The 22,276-nt window shown below is 44.3% G+C and overlaps 5 protein-coding genes and 5 non-coding genes across 14 annotated transcripts; 5 read left to right on the forward strand and 5 right to left on the reverse strand.

The window, feature by feature from the left end:
* The first annotated feature begins 341 nt into the window (after nucleotides 1-341).
* On the forward strand, nucleotides 342-3,384 carry LOC6501218 (2,3-bisphosphoglycerate-dependent phosphoglycerate mutase). 3 transcript variants are annotated; one of them, XM_014911462.3, is made up of 4 exons: nucleotides 342-900; nucleotides 2,292-2,404; nucleotides 2,473-2,967; nucleotides 3,034-3,384. In XM_014911462.3, the coding sequence occupies exons 1-4, from the start codon at nucleotides 884-886 to the stop codon at nucleotides 3,195-3,197; spliced, it is 789 nt and encodes a 262-aa protein (XP_014766948.1). In that variant the 5' UTR covers nucleotides 342-883; the 3' UTR covers nucleotides 3,198-3,384. The 3 variants fall into 3 exon arrangements, with proteins under 3 accessions (XP_014766948.1, XP_001954783.1, XP_014766949.1); XM_001954747.4 differs by having other exon boundaries at nucleotides 342-745; XM_014911463.3 differs by lacking the exon at nucleotides 342-900 and adding an exon at nucleotides 1,370-1,524.
* Nucleotides 2,014-2,097, reverse strand: Trnal-uaa. Its single transcript has one exon. It is a non-coding gene; the product is annotated as a tRNA-Leu (tRNA).
* A 99-nt stretch (nucleotides 3,385-3,483) lies between the features above and the next one.
* On the reverse strand, nucleotides 3,484-5,141 carry LOC6499366. Of its 2 annotated transcripts, none has more exons than XM_001954748.4 (2): nucleotides 5,054-5,141; nucleotides 3,484-4,744 (listed from the first exon to the last, which is right to left on the reverse strand). In XM_001954748.4, the coding sequence occupies exon 2, from the start codon at nucleotides 4,730-4,732 to the stop codon at nucleotides 3,704-3,706; it is 1,029 nt and encodes a 342-aa protein (XP_001954784.1). In that variant the 5' UTR covers nucleotides 4,733-4,744; nucleotides 5,054-5,141; the 3' UTR covers nucleotides 3,484-3,703. The 2 variants fall into 2 exon arrangements, with proteins under 2 accessions (XP_001954784.1, XP_044571539.1); XM_044715604.1 differs by having other exon boundaries at nucleotides 3,484-4,937.
* Nucleotides 5,142-7,654: 2,513 nt separating this feature from the next.
* On the forward strand, nucleotides 7,655-7,736 carry Trnas-gcu. The gene has a single exon. It is a non-coding gene; the product is annotated as a tRNA-Ser (tRNA).
* A 251-nt stretch (nucleotides 7,737-7,987) lies between these two features.
* Trnas-gcu lies at nucleotides 7,988-8,069 on the reverse strand. The gene has a single exon. It is a non-coding gene; the product is annotated as a tRNA-Ser (tRNA).
* A 209-nt stretch (nucleotides 8,070-8,278) lies between these two features.
* Trnas-gcu lies at nucleotides 8,279-8,360 on the reverse strand. Its single transcript has one exon. It is a non-coding gene; the product is annotated as a tRNA-Ser (tRNA).
* Nucleotides 8,361-8,643: 283 nt separating this feature from the next.
* On the forward strand, nucleotides 8,644-8,725 carry Trnas-gcu. Its single transcript has one exon. It is a non-coding gene; the product is annotated as a tRNA-Ser (tRNA).
* A 4,373-nt stretch (nucleotides 8,726-13,098) lies between these two features.
* LOC6501219 lies at nucleotides 13,099-16,190 on the forward strand. Of its 2 annotated transcripts, XM_044716446.1 has the most exons (3): nucleotides 13,100-13,505; nucleotides 15,570-15,778; nucleotides 15,877-16,190. In XM_044716446.1, exons 2-3 carry the CDS (start codon nucleotides 15,571-15,573, stop codon nucleotides 15,960-15,962), a joined length of 294 nt encoding a protein of 97 aa, XP_044572381.1. In that variant the 5' UTR covers nucleotides 13,100-13,505; nucleotide 15,570; the 3' UTR covers nucleotides 15,963-16,190. The 2 variants fall into 2 exon arrangements, with proteins under 2 accessions (XP_001954785.1, XP_044572381.1); XM_001954749.4 differs by having other exon boundaries at nucleotides 13,099-13,505; nucleotides 15,570-16,190.
* Nucleotides 16,191-17,072: 882 nt separating this feature from the next.
* LOC6501220 (IQ and ubiquitin-like domain-containing protein) lies at nucleotides 17,073-19,799 on the forward strand. The gene is made up of 7 exons (XM_001954750.4): nucleotides 17,073-17,602; nucleotides 17,670-17,925; nucleotides 17,986-18,203; nucleotides 18,271-18,914; nucleotides 18,971-19,083; nucleotides 19,145-19,329; nucleotides 19,383-19,799. Exons 1-7 carry the CDS (start codon nucleotides 17,154-17,156, stop codon nucleotides 19,645-19,647), a joined length of 2,130 nt encoding a protein of 709 aa, XP_001954786.1. The 5' UTR covers nucleotides 17,073-17,153; the 3' UTR covers nucleotides 19,648-19,799.
* Nucleotides 19,687-22,081, reverse strand: LOC6499365 (FAST kinase domain-containing protein 4). The gene is made up of 7 exons (XM_001954751.4): nucleotides 21,974-22,081; nucleotides 21,606-21,798; nucleotides 20,834-21,547; nucleotides 20,526-20,775; nucleotides 20,193-20,467; nucleotides 20,070-20,139; nucleotides 19,687-20,013 (listed from the first exon to the last, which is right to left on the reverse strand). The coding sequence occupies exons 2-7, from the start codon at nucleotides 21,778-21,780 to the stop codon at nucleotides 19,800-19,802; spliced, it is 1,698 nt and encodes a 565-aa protein (XP_001954787.1). The 5' UTR covers nucleotides 21,781-21,798; nucleotides 21,974-22,081; the 3' UTR covers nucleotides 19,687-19,799.
* Between the last annotated feature and the right edge of the window lie 195 nt (nucleotides 22,082-22,276).

A 22,276-nucleotide genomic window follows, 5' to 3' on the forward strand; every position in this document is an offset into this window, starting at 1 on the left:
TTTTTTTAAGCATAATAAGCTATTTTTAAACAGCTTTCAGGTGGCATTCGTTCTTAAAATATAAAGGCATGTAAGTTTAATAAATTTGTCAAAAGAATGGCTTAGCAACTCTGAGATACTTGAAATTTATAAAAAGTAAAGATGTTACCAAGTGCATTTTTGCCCTGATTAACAAAACTGTCAATGTGTTTTTTCTTAGCCAAGTAATTATGTAATCAAATGTAATTTTAATGCGAATCAGAGGTTTGTGTAGATTTTCGCGGTCAGATTCAAAAGAAATCTACCCCAGTTGGCGGAAATCTGAACAGTTTGTTTTTGTTTTTGTTTTTTTTTTTTTGTAGCTCGGCTTTCTGGCGCAACAATAACAAATACGTAAAATTTCAGTTGATATTGATTTTCCCCCAGTGGATCCCAAAATTGAGCGTGGAACCAGGTACCAGCGACCAGCGACCAGCTACCAGCCGGCATCAGCTGTTGGCCAAGTTGAAAGCAACAACAGCCGTTTAAAAAAAACAACTGCGCCGCGATAAAATTGTTTGCCAATAAGAATAGAGCTTAGTGCGAAGTGGAAGCCGAAAGATAAAGGAACGTGGCTGTAGCTGCAGCTGCATCAGATACATTTCCAGATACAATTTCGAGATACGCGCGAGATACTGAAACTTCAGAAAAAACAGGAAGAGAAGCCACCATCCACCACCATCGCTGCTCAAGTCCCGGCCATGTTCAAGTTTTTGAAAAGCAAACTGTAACGTATTTAAAAAAAAAAGGCCTACAACAAACAAAAAAAAAACTATACAAAGTTATCCGCAAAAAAACTAAAAAAAAAAAAACATCAAAACAAAGCGTGACAAAAAAAAAAAACTACGTTTCTGCGACAAAAACAATGCGCGAATTTGAGGCGTAAGTATGCGAGTGGGCGTGGGCGTTGTTTACGTCTAGGAAGTATCTTTGAGTAACTCGGGGAGTATATGGCGGTCGCTTGGGGTAGGCGGAAGGGAGGTGGCGAAGAGGAAGAGGAAATTAGGCGCGGACACGACTGAGAACCAGAATGAGATTCAGATTGAGAATTGAGAATGAGGTTGAGAAGGGACTGTGACTGAGACTGAGAAAGAGCCGAGCAAAACACAAAACACGCGAAGCCAGCCAAAAGTATCTGTGTGAATGAGCCACTCTGGCTGTGTGTTAGTGTGTGTGTGTGTGTGTGTGATTATGCTGCCGTCTGGACATCAGATAATGCGAATTATATTCGGTTTTGTCGCGTCATGTTAGGCCAGACGAAGAGCGCGCGCTTTTTTTTATTCCATTATTATTATTATTTTTCTTTTTTTTTTCCGCGCTTTTATCCATCGGATACACTCGTACACTAGCCGAAAATATGTGTGGAATGTGTGGGGCGGCGGAGGCGGTGGCGGGGTGCGGACGGTATGGAACGGAAGCCAACGCAACGGAAAGCGACGCGGAGTTCTGGCCTCGTGTGGAGCACGTCTCTGGACCGCGGCTCAATCGCATCCGGACGATGCCGAGGTGAGCATCACACGTTCCTCCTACAACATATCCGTTACCGTTATCTTCGTCGAAAGAAACAAGAAAAACAACAACAACAATAACATTCGCAGCCATGAGGTAGATTCTCGCTTCTTCCCCATATCGGCTAATCTGGTAACTAAGCTTTGTCGTAAAGCTACTATATGGTGGCTAAAAGATAGTGACGAGTGCCACTGGATTTAGAAGATATAGTAACAAGATATATGTGATAGCCAGGGGGTACTATTTGTATTTATACCCAAAGGGTAGAGGTTGAGATATTTTATCTAAATTATTATATGGTACTATTTTTTATATTTCTATGTGTATACCAAGTGCCTTACAGTTATCCTTTTTGATCATTAAAATTTACTATTAACACAAAGTGAAATTTAATTTTTATAAAGGATTAACTTGTAAAGAAAAAACCGTATTTATTTTATGGTAAAAATAAGTAAAAAGTCTAAAAAAAACATCCTAGAACTGTTTTGTCAGGTGTGGGGTTCGAACCCACGCTCTCAGATGAGAACCAGAGCTTAAATCTGGCGCCTTAGACCGCTCGGCCAACCTGACTTGGTGTCTCCTGCCAGACAAAATCTGATTCATATTCTAGAAGCTATTATATAATATATTTTGAAGTTGAAAACTTTTCAAATATATTTTGCCTTTTAACTTAAAATTTGACCAATTTAAATAAGAGAATGGTTAAGAGTTCTAACTCTCATTATTTTTATAAAAAATTTATAATATTTTTTGTATAATTTCAGTTCTCAATTCATTCCGAAACTAAATCGTTTGGTTATTGTGCGCCATGGAGAAAGCGACTTCAATATCGGAAATCGATTCTGCGGCTGGCACGACGCTCCATTGAGCGCCATTGGTAAGTTCCAAGATATATGTACGGTTGAATTCGTTACCTCAGTAATCCGGTTTACCGTCCAATCGTAGGCGTTAAAGAGGCTCTCACCGTCGCTGTTCCAGCCCTGCTACAGTCGAAGCTGGAATTCGATGTAGTCTACACATCGGTGCTAAGCCGATCCCGTGAAACCGCCGACATGATCCTAAGCAACATGAACTGCTCCTATGTGCCCGTCAAGGAGGACTGGCGCCTGTCCGAGCGCCACTACGGCAATCTCACCGGGGAGCGGAAGCGCGAGGTGGCCAACACATATGGCGAGGATCAGGTGATGCAGTGGCGACGGGCCTACGATGTGGCGCCACCACCGATAGAGGAGACCAACCGCTACTACTACACCATCTGCAGCAATCCCATATTCGACGAAGTGCCGCCGGGCCACTTTCCGAACAGCGAGTCCATGCATATGTGCGTCGAGCGGGTGGCGCCGATGTGGCAGGAGGTCCGCCAGGAGCTTCTCAAGGGCTCCAAGGTGCTGATGGTGGTCCACGGCACCGTGGCCCGTGCCCTCGTCCAGCTGATCGAGGGTGAGACCAGTCTTAGTTACCTATCCTGGAAATAGTGTTAAATATTATAATTTGGAATCTCCTTAGGCCTCTCCAACGATGCCATTGAAAAAATCAACATCGCCAATTGTGTGCCCCGCGTTTACGAGTTCGATCTGACCACGGGCAAGTTGATCGGCGGTGGCATCAACCTGGGGAATCCCGACTACATCAAACGCAAAGTGGCCGAGGTGGCCGCCATCGGGCAGTGATCTGGGAACTGATATTCCAATCGATGATTTATGGCAGTCACTCCGATTCTAAGTTATGCTACGTAACCCTGTGTCTTTGCTGGATGAAGTCTGAGTTGTTTGGATTTAAGTCTTAAATATTATAAATTTAATTTATTTTGTCTAACCTATCAAATATTTTGGGCCAAAAATATATACATTTTATACTAAAAATGGTTTGATTTTCTTTTTTGAAATACAGCTATTTTGGAAGAAGAGTTTTGAAAGAGTTTTAAACTCAAAAAGTTGTTAAGATTTAAATATGATATTCTTTACTATTTTATTTAATAATTTAATACCTTTAATATTAGAATCAATCCTTAAGAGAGTACATATTTGTTTAAATTACTTGAAATTATTAAGGATTATATTTTCTAAATAGTTATAGTCTTGCATTTAATTATTCTTCGAACTAGAACCTATTAAATGCATTTTATAATACTTTCAGTTGTTGCCACACACTGTGGCAGCCGCAGCCCAATGCCAGATCAGTAGTAACTCGGTTCGTTGTAGAGCGGACTCAGGTTGTTCGGCAGGATATAGATGTCCTCCGGACGCCCGTTGAAGACGAAGGGACGTTTCAGGGACGTGAGCTTGGAGTCATGCTGCGGAGCCGGCATCGAGGCCAGGCCGAAGCCCTGCGTGGATCCTCCATAGCCGCCCATGGAAGAGGACCCGGACATAGGCCTGTAAGGGTTACTTGGAGTTGGTGGCCTCATTCCGTATCCCCCGCCGCTTCCCAAGCTGGGAGGAAGGTGTCCCAAGCCCTCAGAGGGCGAACCATTGACCTGGTAGATCCCAGAGGGCTTTCCATTCGCCAGGAAGTTTACTGGTAGATTGAAGACGGATCCGAAGGCGGAGAACGAGGGCATCGGCTGGTATGTGAGGAGCGGGGAGAATCCTCCGCCGAACGGAGAGGTCGGCATGTTGGGCAGGAACATGTACGGCGTGGGCGGCAGCCGGACGTGGTAGATGGGCGAATTGCGGGCAGCCGAGGAGTGACTGGCCGGGGGCCGACGTCCGCCCGCCGCTCTGGACATGACCACGTCTTCGAGGTCGTTGCTGGCGCCCGGGAATGCGGGGTAGAACATGTCGGGAGCCAGGTAGAGGGGGAAGGGTATCAGCACCGGCTGGGCGTATCCAATAAAGGGCAGCATCTTGGGCATGGGCTCGTACGGATTAGCCGGAATCCCTGGCGCTGCGGCATACGGACTCCACGGATAATTCGCTGACGTGGGCAGTCTGGACTCCTGCTTAGGTTCCTGCAACATCTGATACGGATCATGCTCGTCTTCGTCCTCTACCTTCAGCTCCTGTTGTTCCGTGTCCTGGACATACTGCTGCTGCTCCTGATGCTGACTTCTTGTCTGCTGACCTGGCTGCGGGGATGGCACCACCAGTGGCTTCTGCTGGCCTTGCTTCTTCACCAGTTGAGACAGATTGGCCGCCTGCGATCCAGCGAGTAGCTGCTCCAGCACCAGAACTCCCAAGAAAATGCTCCACATATGGCTGGCCATTTAAGTTTGTAGCTGTGGATGGGATGTGAGTTAAGTCTGAGCTGATCTGCGGATGACCCCGAACCAGCCAAGCTAATCAGCATGCCTCCAGATAGTTTCTCACACTCCAATTGCGCAACGGGGCGGAGTTTCCCCCAATAAAGTGGGCAAGTGTAAACAACGGAGTATATGGATTACCACGGCTGGTTAAGATCGGGGCGAGAAGCTTCAAAGTTTACAAATTAGATAATTTTGTTGCCAAGAATTTTTTTAGAACTTCACTCACTTTAGTTACTATATTTAGTTTATTCACTTTATACAGACACTTTATTTACTACTTACCTTATTTTTGAATCACAGGATAATGGTATAAGTCCTTTTGAAATCGGAAATCTTTCTGAAGGGCCCCTGCTCGCAGAGGCGTCCAACTGGAAGTGCGATCGCGGCCAGAATCTGGGCTTTTTATATGGCCAGAGAAGAATCTGCGCCTGCGCCCCTCAGTCGACGTCGGCGCAGAAGCTGGCGGCGGCGCTGCCAGTAGAGCTGCGCATGCGCCGCAAAAGTCAAGTGCGATTCTTAAAGTTTGTTTGCATTGGCTTGTAGCTGCGGCTTGTAGCTGTTCTCAGCCATGATTTTGAGGTTCTGTGGCAAGTGATAAATCGGCTAATTGCTGACGGCTTAAATGCCCGCTTAATTAGCCCGACCTTAGAGAGTGGCCGGGCGGGGTCGGGTCGGGCTGGGCCGGGAGGCAGAATCAGCAGCTGCAAGTGGCAATATCACATTGCCGGCATGCACATGCAATTGCTGCATTTTGCTCGAGACGCCACATAACTCCACAACAAAAAAGCTAGAGAAATTGCGAGCAATGTTAATTACCTTTCGGGAGCCTTTCTTATAGCTAAAGTAAGAAGCGCCCTCTGCGAGCAACGCCCGCGATTATGCATTTTAATTTTTATGACAGGGCGAAAAGAATTGCGAGCTGGAGATCGGAGATGGGCTCATTAGTCAATGATATCCGTCCGGCTATCGCTATACAAGCACCTGGTAGCACCTGCTCCACCTTCTCCTCCTAGCTCCCACTCTCTCCCTTTTTTTTTAGCTCCACTCCGCTCCGAGTATCTGTATCTCTTCCCAGTTGCATAATTGGGCATAATTGTGTGCGATTGCATCGGCGTGCATAGCTACATATTTAGAGTGAGTGCATCTTTATTGTGGCTCGTCTAGAAGCCACTAGCCTCCTCACTTCCTACTCCCCGTTGTTGGGCATCAAAGGGGGCACATAATTATGTTGATATTCCGGAATCTAGACGATCTGATACACCAACTAGCCCTGCTCCCAGAGCTCCGGGGCATTATTAATAATTCTAATATGAATAATTTGTTTATTTGTCAAAGCCAGTGGCGTTGGCGCCGGCGTTGAGATTAGAGCAATAATAAATTACGCAGCTAATTAAGCGACGGTTGCAACTCCAACAGCAACAGAAGCAACAGCATCAGAAACTTTAGCGACATCCACGCAGATGCAAAAGATACAGATACATGCCGCAGATTGCAACGTACTTGCAACAAGCGGCGACGACAATAATGAACGGTTCGTGCTATACCTGTATGTATGTGTGTGTGTGTGTGTTGGGCACAACCAAGCCCAACTTGGCCAAGCCCCGGCCGGCCATGCCACACGTAATTAGCCTTGGAATGTCCTTGTGCACGTGACTTGCCCCGCGGAAGGAGGAAGGAGGAAGGAGTCACCATGGGCCATGGTGTGGGGCTAAATATAAAACGCGCGTGCCTGCGGATCATCAAACTTGGCCACTTTCCTAACGAAGCCACGTTAGGTGACGATGTACTCGATCCACTATAAAAAAAAGAGTTGAAAAACAAACAACAATTTATTTAAATTTGTTATCTATATCTTGTGGGTTTTGGATTTTTGGGAAATCTCGATCATAACCTTGATAAATTTATTAAAAATTATATTTTTAACTGTGTAAGCTTGTAATTCTTTTATATGTAGGATTGGTAGTGGTATCGTAGTATCGGCATTCGGAACGTAAACAACTAACAGCTATCAGGCTACGGCTACAAGGGTTCATTAACACCAACTGACAGCCCGGACAGCAACATGGCCCAAACAAAATGATGCTGTTGGCCAATTGCCATTTAAAAGGCCTTACCTCTCCAGCTCTAGCTCCATCTAGTATCTAGTATCTAGTATTTGTATTTGTTCTCGTATTAAATCATCACCAACCACCATCTACCGACACACTCACTCGAGCATGGCCCATCTAAAGTAAACCACTTTTGTTTTTTACTTCGAACGAGAGGAGATATAAAAAGAAATCGAAGCCAGTAGCCAGTAGCCAGTAGCCAGTAGCCAGAAGACTCAAGACATAAGATCACCAGAGAACTGGGTCAGAAGCGGCACGACCGCCGGTCGAGAATCTGAATTTCCGAAAACCCCTCCAGACGGGGCTAGACAAATAAATTATTTGGCAAATAATAAAAAGAGCCTATCTCGAAGCAAGTACCCTGTAAGAAGTTTATGTAGCTCTAGGGTGAGTCCCAGGTATCCGCAGTCTCTAATACCCATCATATAACATTTTCCAAAAACCCTAAGCTGCACTTAAGACATCGCCCCCACATGTTTGGTACTCGGCTACTTTCTTTAATCGCAAATAAATAAACAATTTAAGCAAACACTTTGCAAAAAGCTCACTTTTGCTGCAATTATTGCCAACCATTGACACAATTAATGGAGAGTGCGCAGAAATAAATCAAACAAATGCTTCCGGACGATGTTTGTCCAACAAATCGAATGATATGCTATAAAAATAGTTCGAGTACTTGATTTCAGTTGCGGTTATCGGGGGTTCTGCTGATAAGAACCGGGCGGTTTCATTTGTTTCATTGGAAGTTTAGTTTTGTTCGAGGCGAGACTCGAGAGACGAGGTGGCCGAGAGGTTAAGGCGTTGGACTGCTAATCCAATGTGCTCTGCACGCGTGGGTTCGAATCCCATCCTCGTCGAACCCTATTTTTTAATTTATTTTTATTATTAGTTTTTATTAATTAAGGATTAGATTAATTTTAAGCATTTTTAAGAGAAATTTTTGTTTCCTACGGTTACAAGTGGTATTTGTATTTGTGGTATATGTAAAAAATATTATAAAAAACCTATCAAAAGTTTGTTTTTTGTAAGTTATTGTTTAGTTGGAGACTCATAGGATCTTTTAATTATATCCTTGCATCCCTTATAAATTATAAAAAAAAAAACCTTCCGACGAGGATGGGATTCGAACCCACGCGTGCAAAGCACATTGGATTAGCAGTCCAACGCCTTAACCTCTCGGCCACCTCGTCATATAAAAATAATCCTTTTCTAAACATTTTTTGAATTAAGAACTTAAGAAATAATGTTATATAATAACAAAATATAATGTGCAATATTTAAAGTTTTAAAATCAAATCTAACGACTAAGTAGCTCGTAAAACTAACAAGAAATGAAAATAAATTAATAAACCTTAAAAAATATTTAAAAAAAACTTAAAACTATCAAAAAAAAGTTAGTCGACGAGGATGGGATTCGAACCCACGCGTGCAGAGCACATTGGATTAGCAGTCCAACGCCTTAACCACTCGGCCACCTCGTCCAGTGACGAGGGTAGGTCCATGTGCGCTCTAGTCATTAGTGGCGCAAATTGAACCGTGTTATCGACTGTAAGCAGTGTACTCTGTTAGAACTATGTCAAATGCTTTGTTCTGCTGTTAAATGCGATAATGTGTAGGCGAAATAAATAAAATACATTTTTAAATATAAAAACACCTCTAGTCATAAATACTAGGTAAACTATTCTTTGTTAAGAACCTTTGCCAATTATTCGCAAATGAGCAAGTGGGGCAGTAAGCGAGCTTGTGGCTGCCAAGGTCGCATATGACGAGGTGGCCGAGAGGTTAAGGCGTTGGACTGCTAATCCAATGTGCTCTGCACGCGTGGGTTCGAATCCCATCCTCGTCGGTTTGCTTTTTGCCGCCCCCATTATTTTTGGTTTTTGTTTATTTATCCCCACCGTTTAGTTAGTTGTTTTGCTACCGTAGTCCAAAAATAAACTTTAAAACACGGAGGACCATTAAAGCCGACACAATGCTCTGAAAAGCGAGATGCTAATCGCATTTCGATTGAAATTAACGTTTTACGGCCTCGACATTAAAAACGCAATGAAAATAGATACATTGATAACGGCTTAAGTGTCGGTGATGATGCTGGAGTAGGCACTGGATGATTTGGCCTTCTGATAAGCTATCCCGTGTGGAGGATGCTGGAATATGGTCCAGACGGGGGCCGCCGCACCATCCCGGCCAGATGAATTCCCCAGAACCGAGAACGGAGAACGCAGATCAAGAGAGGTTTATTGACTCCGAACCCGAAGCCGGCCAGAAGTCATCCCAAAGTGTGCCTTTCGAGACATTTAATGGCCCGACTGTTTGGCCGCTCAAGGTCGGCGGCTGGTTGGGATTCGACCCTGGGTCGAATGAAATTCGCAAACCAACCCGTGGCCGTAGGCATTTAAAAGATGGCAAATACTATTTGGATAGTTTAGTATAGTATTGCGAACAATGGCCACTCACGAAATTAAATTCCAATTGAAATAATAGTTGGCTTTTGCCAACCGAGTCCGGTGCGAGAGTCCAAAACAATATAAGCCGACGAGTAATTAACGTCGTTTCCAATGATTTCTTTCTTCGTCCGCTGGCCGGCTAATTAATGCATTTAACGCAATTACAATACACACATCCATGGGCATTTTATGTTATATTTTCCCCAACATTCGGTTGGGGGATTTCATCTGCTTTTCCTTTTTACTGGCTACCATCCAACTAGCTGGTAACTAACTGGTTTTCAATTACGAAAAACGTACTTCTCGATCATTAATGATCGCTGAGGAAAATGGGTAAAGAATTTTTGCGCCATTTGACGGGCGACGACGTGTTAAAATCTTTCCAGCCACTGAAAAAGGCCATAAAGTCATCATTAACGATCTATGTATCTTATGGATTGTATATCTCTCCATCTATCTATCGTTTGCTCTGATTGTTCATGATTTTTTGAAAGTGGATCGACTTTATGACGATTATAAATCAGTTGTTTCGGATAATCCGCTATTCTTAATATCTATTTAATAATTTAAAATTTTTTAGATTTATTTCAAGGGGCTTCCCCTTCATCTAATCACTCCCTCACTCATCCATTCTGTTTGGAGACAACCTCGAGAGCTCTTTCCCCGAACCACTCGAACACCCGGTTATGACTCAATAGAGACTCCAATAGGTAGCCAGCAGTCTTGACTTTGATGGCAATCCATGGCCAATTGACAGCCAATCGCCCCCATTCGGCTGGAGGCCAAGCTCCAGTGACCATCGCAACGCCCATTTTGAACCTGCTCCGTGCTCTCTGGCTCCCTGGCTCCATGCCCCCGGGGACTTTCACAAATCCCGCGAAAAATTCACTAAACGTTTTGGAACGGATGAGCAAATATTGAATTTTGCGGCCGGCAAGTGGCAAGTAGCTCGCTGACTTGCCTTGTACTTGTCTTTTCCTTTCGTTACACTTTTCTTTTTGTGTGCGCTCCACAAATATTTGACTTTCGATGAAAGTGCTCAGACGTGGAGGCAGCCTGACCCCCATTCGAGTAGCAATACGTATATCCCAGAAATGGCTAATCGACATGATTGGCATCGGTGGCATTGCGTAAGCAACAACTTTATTCCAAATGCATCTCGCATCTTTTGAATCAGTTGGAGATCGAAGCAAATCCCGAGTTTATCTCCCCCAACTTAATGCTAAAAACAAACCAAAGTACGGAGCCAGTGAGTCAGTTTTTATGGGCCGTACGCGGGTTTAACGAACTTGCGAATTTATCGACAATAAAAGATTCGCTATAATTGGCCCATATATAATCGTTAGAGATTTAAGCCGACTGATTAGTCCCCTCTTAGCTGTGACGTAGTGGCGGTGGGTGTTCCCGCCATTCATCTAAATGGATCTGCGGCGCTGTGTGTCTTTATAAGCGGCTAATTAAAACGTTGCCAATGTAAATGAAGCCTAAGAGCCCCTTAGACCCCTTCCACCTGCCCCAAACAGACGGCGTGTTGGCGAATGCTTAAAAATTCAGTAGCCAAACACGCGAACATCGCCAAGAGTATGTGTGCCTGTCATTCAGACCCAAAGTTAGGGGGGGTAAGGGAGGTCCGGGTCTAGACCCGAAGATTCCACCACCCAGCCAAGACTGGAACTGAGACTGCTGATGATGAGAGTTTGGCGAGGTCCGGGGCCCGTGCTCGGGCAATCTATCTGTATTGCTTCCGTCAGCATTAAACATATTACTCTTAATAATGCCTAAAACTTGGTTCACACACGACGCTCCAAATGAGACAGATCCAGAGATATGTGGATGCACAGAAACACCTTGCAGATACACCGCTACTACCCCACAGATACAGATACAGCTAAAAAGAAGCGCCTGGCGTTTGCAGCTTGTTCGTGATTTGTGTTGTCTAATCGTTAACAATTACTGATCCGCTCCGACTGCTCGTTTCTGTTCTGGTGCACCATCAGGAGCACTTGCAGAGGCAGATGCGTGCCGGCGAAGCGATCTATGAGAACGTGTATCTGTCAGATAGAACGCCATTTGGCATTGGCACATGCGAGAGCTTACGCACTTCAACACACACTTCGTAGGTCTAATTGCCAACAGTTTTGCTGCCACGGCTAATTAATATTTAAAAGGGTCTTCACAGCCAGCCCAGAAGTTAGTTGGCCAGACCCGGGGATAGGTACTACTACTATCATTAGTTTCGAGTATTTGCGGTTGTGTCATTTGTTTAGTTTTCGGTTTGGTTCGCTTGGTTTTTTTTCGGGGAGCCAAGTTTTAGAGACTCTCTGTGGTTTAGAAATGGTGAAAGACACCACATATGTGGGGTTGGGCCCTGGGAAAGTTGTGGTATGAAGTGGAAATGCCTTTATATAATCCCTCATTGTTAGTTGCTTTTACTTGTTTTAATTAACAGGCCATAAAACGGTGCTGCGAAGGGAAGCGATTTAATTAAGTCAGATTTGCCCAAATTTCGCCATAAATTATGACGATTTGGGCAGATTTACGGCTGCGCTTTTTGGTCCATTGGGTCAGAGGTCGGGAGATTTCTCCCCCCGACTCTCAGGCCCCACAATCAGCGTCAACAGCTCACGCAAAGGTGTTTTAAGGAGTTCCTGCAAACACCATTCCAATTAAATTATGATGAGGGCAAAAACCAAGATCCCTTCAAGCGCCACACGCACTGCCTCGGCCTGGAATGGAGTTCTGTCTGCCTGGTGGCCTGTCAATAAGCTAAACTAAAAAGGTATACTCGCAGAGAACACCTCAGAAGCCCAGAGCCTACCTCAATGGGGGCTTCGTGTTACCGCCAACGGCTTTTGTTGTCGTAGGTTCATTTGTAACTAATTTGTGCACAACATCGGAGAGACAAAGGAGCCTGACAGCCCAGACTCTAGACCTCATTTCACAGATCCCCTAACCCCTTACAGACCCTCTTCAATGGGTAGACTTAAAAAGAAGTACCTTAACCCTAAGTTGAATTCAATATTTGCATGTCATTTATCAAATATTAAATAGAAACTAAAATAATGTTACTATTAAATATGTGTTTATTTGATTTATAAAATTCGCATGAAATCATAATAAAAGGTTATGGCCGGAAAATGCATAAAACTAAGCTAACTATTTATTTTAATGCAAATTATCAAATAATAAGACTTTAATTGCCGGGAAGAACAGTCTTCCGGCAGATTCGCAAATAAATATAATAAACTTCTTGGACAAAGTGTTAAGGCAGCTGGCGGTTTGCCCGACGAGGTGTAATCCAATCGAAAGCTGACTGACTGGTCAAGTGGTGTTGGATTTCCGGCCGTTCTGCAGCTCTGCAGATCCAGAGACTCTGCAGAGAGACTCACGACTCCCCTAGAAATGCAAAACTGATGAATTTGTTTAGCAAATGGCAAAATGCGGAGCAGGTATGGCAAATCCCACAAAGTGCAATTGCCAACTGTAACAGTAAGTGGACAAACAATAAACTGGCTAATTTATGGCCCGCTCATCAGCATCGTCTGTCCAGCATCCGACCATGGAGTTGGAGCATCGGCATCATCATCGTCTGGGTTTTGGACCTCACACAACAATAAATCCCAACTCCGGCAAGTGAACGCTCGCACTTCCAGTTGATGCCGCTGATGACGAAAGCAGCAACAGAAGCCGCACCACCAGCAGCAGCAGCAGCAGCAGCAGCAACAGCAGTGGCAGCGACGCCGGCCGACTGATTTTTGATTTAAGACGAAAGAAGAGAAAAAACAAATTACAAACAGTCCGCAGATCTCATTTATTTGCCGCACGCCGAGGCGTTCACAACGTCGCGCTCAAGCTTACAAAAAAAAAAATCACAAAAAAGTCGGCAAAGCAGTGCGGGGAAAACTTCTAACACGGACGCGGAAAAAATATCTGAAAACAGCTACTCAAGTGGAAAATTCAAATAAGCAACTGTAATAAACGATAGAAAACGTGCGCCTGCCATTACGCATAAATTAATTTCAACAATTTATTCAAGTACACTAAAGACTCAGACTAAAAAAAAAAACGCAACAATCATCTTCGGTAGAAGGACACTTGAGCAATAAATTAACAAATATAATTAAAGAAACTTTTGCAATCAACTAATCCAACCGGCAGCTGCAGTTACAGCCATTTAAAGTGAGTGCGATTAGAATAAAGTCGTTTGTCCATTTGCAGTGTTTAATTATTTGCATTTGACGGCCCAGGCCGACGGGCGTCCGTTCATTAATAAGTTTATAATTACCGCCCCGTCCGCAGCGAGTTCGTTGCCTAAGTCTTTCGTTTTTCGTCTTTCACTTGCCGGGGACGAGCGCGATATGATTAATCATATCCGAGGATAGGCTTTACCGAGAAGATCTGAAAACAACCTTGGCAATAATGTTGATAAAAGCGCCAAATATAAGCGCTAAGATAATTGAAGTTAGCGAGTGGACAAATTAAAGTTTTCGAGTTTTTTTCTCAGTTCCCCAAAAAGTGTGCGAGAGCCATTAGGCATATTTCGAGGGCTCCAAAAAAAAAAAAAAAAAAACAATTAAATTGTAATAAACTTTTAAGCGATTGTGTGTGGTCTTAAATAAAAATATTTTTAAATTCCGCTTTTTGTTCCATTATCACTCGAATTCCAAAGATCATATATCATGCGGGAAAACAAAGCAAATTGCAAATTTCTGTCATTTGTCTTATTTTGGCGCTTAACACCAAAGTTTGACAAATATGAAATTGAAGGCGAAGTTTATCTCTTTAATTTAATTCAAATTAATAATTTAAAGTTTAGACGTGTCCTGTTTCTTGACATTGCTAGACAGCTCTTCTAGAAAGTCAATAAACTTAATAGCCATAATTTAAAAAAAATTTCCAAAAATAAAACATGTAGGGTTAAAAAAAGAGGGCGCCACCTTACATAGCGCTTGAGGGAATTCTGCCAGACACTAGAATTATATGTAGACAAATGTCTATATCGTAAAAAGAAATATATGTTCAGCTGATTTGCATATCGCGGACAAACTGTTGAGGCGGGGGTCGGTACCGCAACGCCCCTAGTTAGCCCCAAAAACCGTGTCTTGGTGTTGGCTTGGTTTTTTCGGCCTTTGCGGCTGCGCGATGGCGATCAATTTGTTTTTACTGGCTCATTAATCACTGAAGCGTTGAAATCTGCGCCGCCAGATGGCGCTCGACGCGCTCATTAGCGTAATTGCTCTGCCAGCGTCGCAGTTGGCTTCTCTGTCGGCGTTGCTTTGATTAGCGTGCATTAAATGCTTTCATTTAAATCAAATCGAAACGAAAATTATCTCAAACCTGGTGTGAGAGTGTCTACTGGCATGTGTGTGTGTGTGGTGTAGTGGCGTGTGTGGTGTATGGTGTGTGTCTGTGGGGAACGTGAGAAACTTTACAATGTAAAGGCGAAACATTTTGCGCTTTGATGCGCACAGACAAAATTTATTTGTTATTAAATTATTCGGCTTTGGCATGTGACTTGCAGAAAATCCCAGTGGCTATTATAATTATTATAAATGCGAGCGATCGAGTTGGCCACTTCGGTTGCCACCCCATCGATCACAGCCTTGAACAATCGCCACTCCCGTCGAGTGGGGCGTGGGTGGTGTTTGGGGCAACACTCAACACTTTCGATGCCTCTTTCTTACCTTGACACCCGATATTGCCTCTCACATTGCCATTTTTTTTTTGGTTTTTGCCACTGCAAGGCATGGATAATTTTTAGATTTCAAATAGCATTCCAAACTGCCAATCACCAAAATTCTTATTCATTTTTGGAAACAATATCATAAAAATCATTTTTTCTCAAGCTCAGAATTTGTAATAAAGAAATGCTATTTATATCAAGTTTAAAAAGCAAAACAAAACTAAAGTCATTAGCTTCCTTTATAGTATAAGAATTTCAGTGGAAAATTATGTATTCAAATTGCAAAATTTAAGATTTAAAAACTTAGATAATATGCAAAAATTATTCGTATACTTTGGCCTAAGCGCTACCTAACAAATTTATTTAGACGAAGCTTGTGGCATAAATCAAACAGAGGTTATTTATAAAGATAAAGCCTCGTTATTATTGAAGTAAGCCTTTTATTATAATCCATGCTACATATGTCACTGATAGAAGAGATAGGAATTAAGACGTTGGTTTAGAACTCAAGAGAGATTGACATTTTAATAAAAAAAAACATATTTTGTTTTCTCTTTCAGAATGTCACCCCTGCTGCCATTGGTTACTTTACTCATCCTGGTCCATTTGGCCAGTGCTCGACCCTATTCCTATGGCCCACGAGCGGATGCATCACCCACCCGGATGCCAAACCGGATTGTGGTGCAGTCACCCTCCCTGGAGAACGTATACATGGACTATGTAGTGACGTCCAAGCCACTGAACCTCCGCAAATACAACAAAAATGGCAGTAAGACGAAAAAAACGAAAAAGGATTCGAAAATCTATTACATTCCCGTACCTCCACTGCCCTTCCGTCATATACCCGGCATCGGTCTGGACTACCAGCCCATGAAGATCAATCCCATCCTACCGGCCACACAGGAGGTCCAAAAGAAGACGACAACCGTCCGCCCCACGACATCCCGGCCTAAGCTGGATCATCGGATTCAGAGCCCCAGCAAAGTGCTGAGGGTGCAGCACCACAAGGACTACTACTTCAACGGTCGTCCTTACCGACTGCAGGTGGCCCATGCCGATGCGAAATCGAAACTGACGGCCGAAAACCTAAAGTCAAACTTTTATTATAATAAAAATATTATTTATTAATACCTATAAAATTAGTTAGCAAAAAATAATAATAACAAAGAAAAAAACTGGAAGCTCAGTGGTGTTTTGATTCGATTGGGGATAAGCTTCTGTTGAAAAGACCCCGCCCAAAGGGAAATGGCAAAAGCCTTTCAAGCGGATCGCGTTTCCTATGAGCCGAATTGACAAAACCCCTGGAATTGGGTCAAAATCAAGCAAAATAAATGCGGAGAGGGGCCCATTATGTTTGATGATAGTTGTATGGATCATGATATAATAGTTAACCATCATGATTAAGTCGACTTCCGCATCGGTGGCTCCATTCGCCAGCAGCATCTCCGAATCATCTTCACGTGTGGTCTGGCCATCTTTCCAATCCATTTAGTAAAAGTAATTACTGTCACCGTTGTCTATTCGCATGCTAAATTTTGTGGCGTTGTGCAATCGATAATAATAAATAATAAGCCGATGAAATGTGGCCGGCTGAACCGAACTAGCCAGATGCCGAATTTGGGCCAATTAGAAAACTGGTGTTGGTATGCAAATGCGAATATTGGAACTCATTAGATGATTTGGGGCTTTCACTTGTGGAAATTAAATGCGAGTGCGTGAGAATATTAAAGTACAGTAGAGCTTCTTCATAACAAACCAAAGTCTAAAGCTAATGACCTGAAACTATGAACTAAACTATATCTAAACTTCCATAGATTAATGAGATTAGGGAACTGTAACCATAATTTCCTATTGAATTTTAAACAACGATTGAAGCTCCACTGCCTCCACCCCGAGAAAATAAAGGCCAGAATGGCTCTTTGGCCTACAAAGCATTGTTGCCACAACAGGGCGCCTAGCAGCGGCGGCAAGGTTATTGAACAAATTCTGCGGCCACGTCCCACCACCCATGGGCTGTGGCCATCTTTTTGAATCAATACAGAATACCCCAGCAGGCAGTGAAGAACTACAGTTTTTGAATTAATGTAACGGCTAAGTTTTCAAACAATTACTCGTTCACTGACGAATATATTTTGTGTGGCAAGATGAGCGACGAGGGGCGACCCCCAACGTTCGTGTCGAATGTGCAGCTGAATGTAGACCCCAGCGAGCAGCCGAGGCAGGATCCCGGCTGTCCGCCTCCATTAGATTCCCGCGGCACCGAATCCGAGGAAGTGCCATCGGAAGAATGCATCGTTGAGCTGGAGAATGTCACGGTTAAGTTTCGAATTTCAGAGGCGGACATAGTGGCTCAGGTGTATCCGAACTGCATGACTCTCTCAGAGATCAAGCAGGACATGGGCCGCAAATTTGAAGTGGATCCCTCGCTGTTAGTGCTGCGCCAGGATGGTCGGATTCCATGCGACACTCTGCCACTGAATTCCACGGCCTTGGATGAGTTCGGTATCCACGAATTTCAGCTGCAGCTAAGGCCTGACCAGAAAGGCGGCAGTGACTCCTCCATGGCCAAATTGGATTTGGAAGTTTACTACGAGTGGGTTACGAGGAAGATTACATAGATTGGAGTCCATAATGGTTACAAAATATATTATCCTTTGCAGCAAACACCGTCTGGCGGACTTCATCACCGTCCACATTTCCGGTGACGACACCCAGGATGGCCAAGCCAAGTCCGTGGTGGTGGAAATTGAAAATGCGGCTATTGTGAAGCCCTTTTTGTGCGGCTACAGGGACAAAATCAGTGGAAAGGAGTACCTGGATGCCTTCACCCAAACCGGTCCCTACTTCGACAAGATGAAGTTCAGGAAATACAAATCCAGGGACACGCAGACCTGGGAGCATAAGGAAAAGACGCTTGTGAGTTATAGAGATAAGCTTTAACTTCATTACCTTATCCGACATGAATCTTCTGCCCAGAATACTGCCCATGAGCAATCTGTGCAATGCTTCCTAGATGGTATCAATGTCCTCTATGTGTCCGCAGCCAACGACTTTACCATAGTCCCGGGCAAGTACCAGACTTTCGCCCAGAAGGAACGGGCCGAGCGAAAGCTGGAGAAGATTCTACTAATCCAGCGCAATTGGCGGCGCTGGATCCTTTGGAAATACATCCGATTGAGGGCCAAGGAATATCGGTTGGTGGAAATATTTGTTTATATATTTTATTATCTAACATTTGGTGGAAACATTGTTCAAAATCAGGCTCCTGGTCAGTAATCGTGAGGATGAGGACAAGAGGTACGAAAAATGCGTGGAGGAGCGAGTGGAACGAAATGCGGTTCTGAAACAGTTCCCCAAAACCAAGGACGACTTTGATCTTCTTTTCGCCGAAGTGGGCCGCTGGAAGAAGGCCGAACTAAAAAGAATAACGGCCAACTATGAAGGTCCTGCCCGCATTGCCGAGGTGACCATCCTGCTGGACAAAGAGATCCAACTTTTAAATGGAGTGGAGCGCCAGCGGGACCTTGTCTTCAAGGCCATGGAGGACTTCCGTCTCGAACAGCTGCTCAAGGAGATGGGTAAGCCCATTGAATGGATCGGCTACAAGGATTGCAAGATTCACATGGATCTGCTGAGTACACAACGAGTGCGTTTCCTTACCGAGATCTACAAGGATCTGAAGAAGCCGTTAAAAAAGGAAGAGCGGCTTGAGCTCCTCCGACAAGTCATGGCGGTGATACAAGAAGAAGCTTGTTATCCAAACTTTCCCGAACTTTTCGATCTTTTCGATCGTGAGAAGAACCTGTTACTCTACACGACGTCCTCTGATGTGGAAATTTTGCGCAAGCGTCAGGCAATTCTATTCTTTGACCTGATCAAGTTCACCAAGGGCCCGCCAAAGAATCGTGAGTTGTGGTTTAAAGCTTGGTCTGAAACTTCTGATGGCTGTGATTCTTTGCAGGAACTCCCTCACGCATGTGCATCGTTTGCAAAAAGGTGAAGGCCTTTGGGGAGTTTGCCATTCGCACCCGTCAGAGTCATGTGGACACCTGCAAGCACTGCTATTACCTAAAGGTATGTTTAACAGTCTATCACACTATCTAAGCCATTACTATTCCCATTTATTAATAATCAGCTTACGGCCACGGAGAACACGGTGTACCAATCCATTCTGAGATGTATCCATCGCGATGAGCGCAAGCGCAAGTGCACCACATCCTTTGCTTTCGTGATGCAATCAGACGATGTGCGTCACATCATCGACAAAATCTGGCATGGACACTCGGCACTCAGCAAGTCTGAGAATCTTAGTGAACTAAGGTAGGCCTTTGGAAAATATTACGTCGGATAATACTGATAAGTAACTTCTGAAGATTGCCACGCTGGAACAAGAGCGATGACTGGGCACCCTGGAACTGCATTTGCCTCACGGAGCGGGAGACTAGGGATCACTACAAGATCGACGATATCGAAAAGGTGTACGATCCAAAGTTTGTACTTCACGTCAGCAATCTGCACATGCTCGCGCGCAGCCTGTTCCACACTTTAGCTGCCGTGGCCGTTGAATTCCAGGAGACCGGGCAGTGGTGGCAGGTCGGAATGAACCAGCAACGCAGCAGCAAACTAGACGCCGTATAAACCATAATACATACTTCCCAAATAGTCATATAAAACAACTCATTTTGGTTTAGCATGTAATAATTCAGCGCCTAAGTTTACATTTACAAAATTTAAACAATTCCAATCTTGATCAAACATTACAAGGAAAATTATAAAAGCTACAACTTCAATTATTTGCTACTAGGTCCAAGTGCCTTAAACTTCGCCTCCAAATACTGAACGCGCTTCAGTAACTTGTCACTGGTGCTAAACTCATTATAGGGCACGGGTATAACATTATAGCCGCTCTTCTCGAGGAGATCGAACGTCAGATTCGTAACGCCGCTGGCACTGCGATGCGTTCCGTGGCAAATGTCATGGAAGTCGATCACCATCAAGGCCACCCTAGAGTACAAGATTGTAAGTAAGCAAACGAACCATATATTCAGCGAGTGGGTTACCTAATGGCTTTGGGGTTCTCCTTGTCCAGGGGCAGGGGATTTTTATTCGCATCAAACTGACAAATTGCATCTGCGAGAGAGTAAGTTATAGTTTCGGTGCAACTGTTAGAGGTATTATCTTACCTATAAGGAAACCCATTTTGCTATCCACCGCCGTCTGAAAATGATTGGTGGACGGCAGTAGACTTTTGAGAGCATCCAGCATGCCGTTGACTAGCACCTGCTTCGCTTTTGGATGCGCCATGAGAACCTCGTAGGCAGGGCTGTCGGCGGGCAGAAGTGGTCCTTTGTAATCTGTTGCCAAGAGTTGAGCATAGCTGTTTAGGTTGAGTAGCCTCATTTTAGAGGTCGCTGTCACGCCAGATTTATCCTTGTCTAATTTCTCTAGAAATTCGGGACTAAAAGAAACAATATTTTAGAATTAAATAGTTTAAAAGGTTCACGGAATCAGCCCACCTTAGAACCGAAGCCAGATGGTTTTGTTCAACCAGTCCCAGCATCGTAAGGGACCACACAAAGCTCAACCAATCGGATTGCTTCGTAAAGTCTTCTCGAACAATGGATTTTACAAGCTTTTTGCTCACTTCTTCTAGCTGAGAACTTTTGAAGTTCAGCAAGGCGGAGGTGAAGAAATAGGCACTGACGTCCTGAGGACGGCAGATTTCACTGTTCTTGAGAATCCATTGCGTCAGCGATTCCAGAATGTCTACAATTAAATATTGTTAATAAGACATAGATTAATTTACAAGATAATGCCAACTTACCCAAGTCTCTGTAACGCAAAATGCCCAGGCTGGTAAGTATGGATCCTACAACGGCAGACTTTTCCACATTCTTGGGCAGCACCGATTGGACATCCGCACACACCTTGGCGCCCAGCACCGAGTCTTGGAAGTTAAGCGTGGACATGGCATACAGGACATCCGCCGACTGTTTCAGATCGAGGGTTTCCGAGGCGCTGCTGATGTTAAAAGCCAGGGAGCGCAGCAAAGGTGTGCTTCTCCGCTTTCTTTGGGCAAGCGTACTCATAACCTTCACCATCTGGGGCAAGCTGATACTGGCTATTAACTTGGCAGCCTCATCATCCCCCGCAACGCCCAAAACAGTATTCAGATCGTCTGTGCGGAAGCCGGAAATCCGCTTAACGGCACCATTACTATCCCCTGGTGTCTTATTTCCATTTCCTCCAGCCGCATTCTTCGGAACAGTGCGTCCTAGCATGCGGCAGATCCGAAGAAACCTGGTGTCGTTCTCAAACTCGGAGATCTTCACCCGATCAATGGTACTCCAATCCGCCAGGATCGATACTATTTTTAGAGCATGCTTGCGAGAGAAGGCAGCATTGTTTTCTGTGATGGCCAGGAGACCGTTGACTGTCTTGGCATTTATAATGCGCTCATCAATGTTGCTGGAAGAGGGGCTTCGCTTATCATCTTTGTCATTCTTCAAGGACTCAAAAGCAGCAGCCACCATTTGACCTAAAAGTAAAATATATGTATTCCTTTATCTGGACAAAGTGGATCCGGGGATACTTACCCTTTGGCTTCTTGGGGGTCGCTTCAGTTGCCGGCGTGCGAGGGACTTCCACAGGCTCCACAGCATCCGCCGGCTGGCTAGTACCCGTAGCCATAGTCCGGAGACTGCTGTTGTAGGTGGCCCGGCGGTATAGCTGCTGGACCATGTTGCCGGCGAATCGTTGCAGTCCCAACATTTTTGGTCACTCCTCACGCTGCAAGAACCACATAGAAGTTTACATAACCTTTTTGTTTACATTTTTTACGACCCATAACAAGCCGGGGGTAGTTTTCCCAGGCCATTGATACTTTGCAAAGCATGGTAATCAATATATTTTGAAAAATCAATGGAGTTTCATTTAGAATTGTTTAAATAAAAGGATAACTTTCCTATTAGACGAGAATCCACAGATGACGGCACTGTCGGCAGCTGATGCTAGTGTTGGCCAACGCTCGTCCCCAAAAGTATCGACGACTTGCAACACCGGCTGATTGCGGCGCTTCGCAACACTACGGGACGACAGCTCACCAAAAAATTTTGCTGCTGTGATTTTGTTTTACAATTTTGGTTTAAATTTTTACATTTTTGTTTGGCGGAGAGCGCGGGCCGAATGCAGCGGGTAGACGGTTAAACAAAGTGCGCAATTTCCATGCAAAAGTGTAACAAAACGGCAGCAGACGAGCAAAAACAAC

This window comes from Drosophila ananassae, chromosome 2L, assembly GCF_017639315.1.
Source record: "Drosophila ananassae strain 14024-0371.13 chromosome 2L, ASM1763931v2, whole genome shotgun sequence".
In the NCBI taxonomy this organism is placed as follows: domain Eukaryota; kingdom Metazoa; phylum Arthropoda; class Insecta; order Diptera; family Drosophilidae; genus Drosophila; species Drosophila ananassae.